Source organism: Pipistrellus hanaki (assembly GCF_964339955.1).
Source record: "Pipistrellus hanaki genome assembly, chromosome: 16".
Taxonomy (NCBI): domain Eukaryota; kingdom Metazoa; phylum Chordata; class Mammalia; order Chiroptera; family Vespertilionidae; genus Pipistrellus; species Pipistrellus hanaki.
The window spans coordinates 10605176-10609325 of record NC_140518.1 but is presented as its reverse complement, the minus strand read 5'-3'; the positions used below and the strand labels follow the sequence as shown (position 1 = coordinate 10609325).

At 63.3% G+C, this 4150-nt stretch overlaps 1 protein-coding gene across 2 annotated transcripts in view; it reads right to left on the bottom strand.

Annotated features, from left to right (window-relative positions):
* Positions 1 to 2866: 2866 nt before the first annotated feature.
* SGCA (sarcoglycan alpha) overlaps positions 2867 to 4150 on the bottom strand; it is an 11895-nt gene continuing 10611 nt past the window's right edge. Inside the window, exons 9-10 of one of the 2 annotated variants that reach the window (XM_084863564.1) lie at positions 3364 to 3555; positions 2867 to 3090 (exon numbers count right to left, since the gene is read on the bottom strand). In XM_084863564.1, coding sequence (XP_084719690.1) covers positions 3375 to 3555 — 181 coding nt within the window. In that variant the 3' untranslated portion in view covers positions 2867 to 3090; positions 3364 to 3374. The remainder of the gene's footprint in view (positions 3091 to 3363; positions 3556 to 4150) is intronic. The other variant, XM_084863565.1, reaches the window with a different exon arrangement.

Genomic DNA, 4150 nt, shown 5'->3' with positions numbered 1-4150 from the left:
GGGCAGGGGGTACCACGGTCCTGAAGTCCCAGGGCCCGTGAGCGGCTGTGTCTGTGCCCCCTTCCGGGTGTGTGCCCGGAGGGAACCAAGGCAGGCTGAGCCATGCCCCCGGAGCAGGGGGCAGGGGGCAAGGCCTGGGAGAAGGCGCCTCTGTCTCTGGGCAATCGACTGTCACTCACAGGAGGTCTCCGTGCTCTGCGGGGTCGCCCCAGCCAGGCCCCAGGGAGGTGAGTGCGGTGCATGGGGCTGGAGAAGGTGGGGTTCTCTCTGCATAAGACAGAGGGGGGAAGAGAAAGATGGGACGGAGCGGCGAGCAAAGCACATTCCCTAGAATAGAGAGGCCACGTGACCGAGTTTTCGGTGACTTCGTGGGGGGTGGGGACACACCCTCGCCCACTCCCCGCTCCTCCCTCCCCCCTCCCCCGCCCGCTCCCCAAGGCTTTGGAAAACGGATGCAGGCACAGAGGCCTGGGGGGAGCGGGCCTGGAGGAGGCGAGGGAAGGGGCTGGGTTCTGGGTTTGGGTTCTCTCTGGGGTGGAGATAAGGATTGCCATGAAACCCACGCTGCCCCCCAAAATATATAAATCAGAGCCACGCTAGTCATTGTAATTTCCCAGCTGCCACGATAAAACTATAAAAAGAAACAGGTGCCATCCACGGTAATCACAGACTGTATGGAACCAGGTGTCCCCCGTGTTACCATTTCCATTGCACGGGCAGCCCATCTCCACGTCGACAGGACACATTCAAACGCCCGGTGGCCTCGGGGCCCGCAGCTGCCCCACCAGAGGGCACGGCGCGGGCAGCAGACCAGCCCCAGAGCAGCAGGGTTTCAGCCCCCAGCTACGGGGAGAGCGTGAACCCTTCCCAGGGCACAGAGCAGGCACTGAGCCCACTTCACCCGAGCTTAGGGGGCAGGGAGCCCCGCGGACCTCTGGTTTGGGGTGATTGCGTGAGCGCTTGTGTGTTCTAAGGTCTCCGTGCCTAGGAGCCCCCGATGCCGGGCACGCGCCGGGCCTCCCTGATTCTCCCAGGGGCCCAAGGCGGCCGTGATCAATGCCGATGAGTAATAAGTGTCAGAGCTCCATCTGACCCCCGGACCAACAGCACACCCAGGGCGCTCTCGTGGAATGAAGCGTGTGTGTCCGTCTTTGGGGAATAAAGGGGAAGTGTGCGTGTGAGGGCTGGGACCCCTGTCCCACGTCCGGCAGGATCCCCCTCCCCGACAGAGATGCAGTGAGGAAGCAGCTAGAGTCAGGCCACGTGTGGGGCTGTGCGGGTGAAGGTGGAGGCCACTCCCTGGGCCACGCGGGCAGTGCCAGCTGAGGGATCGCAGGAGCCGAGGGTGGAGCCAGGCGTGAGGTGGAGTCTCCTGGCGGAGATGTGGGGACAGTGTGGCTGTGTCCCTGGCGGTGGAGTGGAGAGGGGTGCGGTAGGATGTGGTGGGGTGAGGAGGGGAGGGGTAGGGCTGACTGCCCAGTGGAATCCTACCCCCCAGTGAGCACAGGGTGCTGAGTGTGTCCGCGCCCTCCCCTGTGCTGCCAGGGTGGCTGTGACCGGGCACAGCTCGCTGTCCTGTGCAGTCACGCCGCCCTGCCAGCTGCTTGTCTGGGCCACTTCCTCCCCGGCCGGCAGCCAGGCTCCCGTGTGCTGCCGGGAGCTGAGCAGGGAGAAGGCGCTGCCAGCATCCAAGGCGGAACAGGGAGCAGAGGGAGGTGAAGGGCTGGCCTTGAGCTCCCCCATTCTGTCCCGCTGGCACAGGCAGAGCCCGAGGCCCCAGAGGGAGCTCAGAGGGAGCCCCCTCCTGGCGGAGGGGGGGGTGGGGGGGGAGGAGGATTCAAGGCCGGGTGCCCCAGGCGGCTGCTCCAATCTGAGCAGGTTCCTGCAGCTTCTGGTTTGGCCGGATGAGGGCCTGGGAACAGGAGGAAATGGCGAGTGAGAAATCAGAGGCACCTGCTTGCCAGAGAGCCCACGTGCTGGGCGTGGACACCCCAAGACAGACGTCTATTGAGCGCACACAGCGCCGACACGGAGCCCCTGCCAGCGCCCGCCGGTGCCTGTGGGATTAACCAGCGGAGGCTCTGGGAGGCCCCCAGGGAGGGGACCAGACAGGATGCTGGAAACTGGCGCACCCTCTGCCCAGCTCTGAGCAACCCAGACCTGCATTCCTTCATGGCCTCTTTCCAGAGTGCCTACTGTGTGCAGGCTCTAGGGAACGAGGACCCCAGCAAGGCACCACCCAGAACAGCTCTTCTGAGCCATGAGGCCGGGCTGGAGGGGGCTCTCCTCTGAGGAGGGGTGGGCCTCTCTGAGGACCTGGCGTTGCCATGAGGAGGTAGCTGTGTGGACTGGGGACTCTGAGTTCCCGGCAGAGGGAACCGCGGAGGCCAGGGCCTAACACGAGTGAGCTAGGGGGCAGTGCGGCGGGGCCGTGAGTGCAGGGAGGTCACAGCTCAGAGGGGGGAGCACAGGGCAAGCCCCCCCCCCCTGATTTTTCCTTTTAAAGGATGGGCTTGGCTACTGTTGGAGGCGAGACAGAAGAGGCAGGGAGGAGGAAGGGAGGGCGAGGGGAGCTGTTTGTGGGGTCCAGGAGAGAGATCCTGCTGCAGGACTAGCAAGCAGAGGCCGTGAGAAGGGGATGGATTCAGGGCAGGTTTTGAAGTAGGGATTCTGAGAGTGAGAGACAATTTGGGGCCCTTCCAAGGACAATTCGAGGGCCCTTGCCCATCTGTTTCTGGGACCTGGGACAGGTTCGGAGACTCGGCCCTCCTCGGGAATCCTGACCAGGAGCCCCACCGTCAGACAGGGCTGCCCACCTGGTCCTAACCCACCAGCCCCCGAGGCAGTGAGGGGCTGGGAGGCCTCTGAGAAGAAGGCACGGGCAGCGGGAGATGGCAGAGCTGCCGGTATTTATTCTGGGCGCCCTGACCCCAGACACCCTCCCCTGCCCCGCCCCCCTCCTCTCTCCGCTTGTTCCAAGCCTGGAGTCCATCCATCGGACCAGGAGCCGGAATCAGGAGGAAGGATGTGGCCCTGGTGGTGGCTGCTCCGTGAGTCAGGGCAGAAGGGAGGCTGAGGCCGAGGCTGGAGCTGGAACGGGGGCCGGGGAGAGAGTGTGTGGGTTGTGAGGTCCAGGCCCTGGTTCTCCCGCCTTCCCCACCCTGACGCTCTGACTGGTTCTGAGTGCTTGGCGTCGAGGGCCTGGACCTGGCACTGCTGAGAACCCCTCACCAGCTACCTCAGTGTCGGCAGATCTGTGTGTCCCTCCCTTGACCTCCTCCATCCCCTTCCACCCGCCCCGACCTGGAGACAAAGGATGTCTTGTTCCCAGAAACGAGGCTGGCACCGCCTGGCAGGACCCACCTGGGCAGCCCTCAGCGCTGGTCCAGGATGAGGGGCACCTGGGCGCTGTCCACGCGGGGCGGCAGCCGCTCGCCCGTGCGCACGTTGAACATGGGCAGGGTGGAGAGCGGCCTGGGCACCTCTCGGCTCGCCGCCATCTGTCGCAGCTCCTCCGTGTTCCCGCGGATGGTGCAGTGGTGGACCATCTGGATGCTGCGGGCACAGAACCGGCAGAGTCATCAGTTCTGGGAGTCAGCCCCCCAAGCTTGGTGCCGGCCTGGCACTGCCTCTGAGCCACCCCTCAGTCTTCCCTACTGTGAAGTGGGGAGGCACACACACGTGATGGGTGGAGGGAGGACAAACAGGGCGTTCTGTGGTGCCCGCCCGGTGGCCTGTACTGAGGCAGGGGTTCTGGGTGTAGATAGCCTGGATTCGAAGCTATGGGCCCCCCACAAGTTGCTTAACCTGTCTGTGTCTCAGTTTCCTCAGCTGTGAAATGGGGCTAATAGTACAGCTACCTCTCAGAGCTGCTGTGGGATTAGATGATTTAGGAAAGTGCCTGGCAGGTGGTAGGAGCTCCCAAGATGCTAAGACATGAGTAGACACCACAGTGGATATATATTTCCAGAGGCCAGCATTTCCTGGGCTTTATTTCCTATTTTTATATTCTAACTAGTCCCTTGGCCTGGCCTGTGCCCTCTCACAATCCAGGGGATGTCAGATTGCTGATTTCACCCCAATCCCTGCAGATTCACTAGAGGCCCAGTGAATCCATGCACTGGGCCTCTAGTGTGCATATAAAATCTTT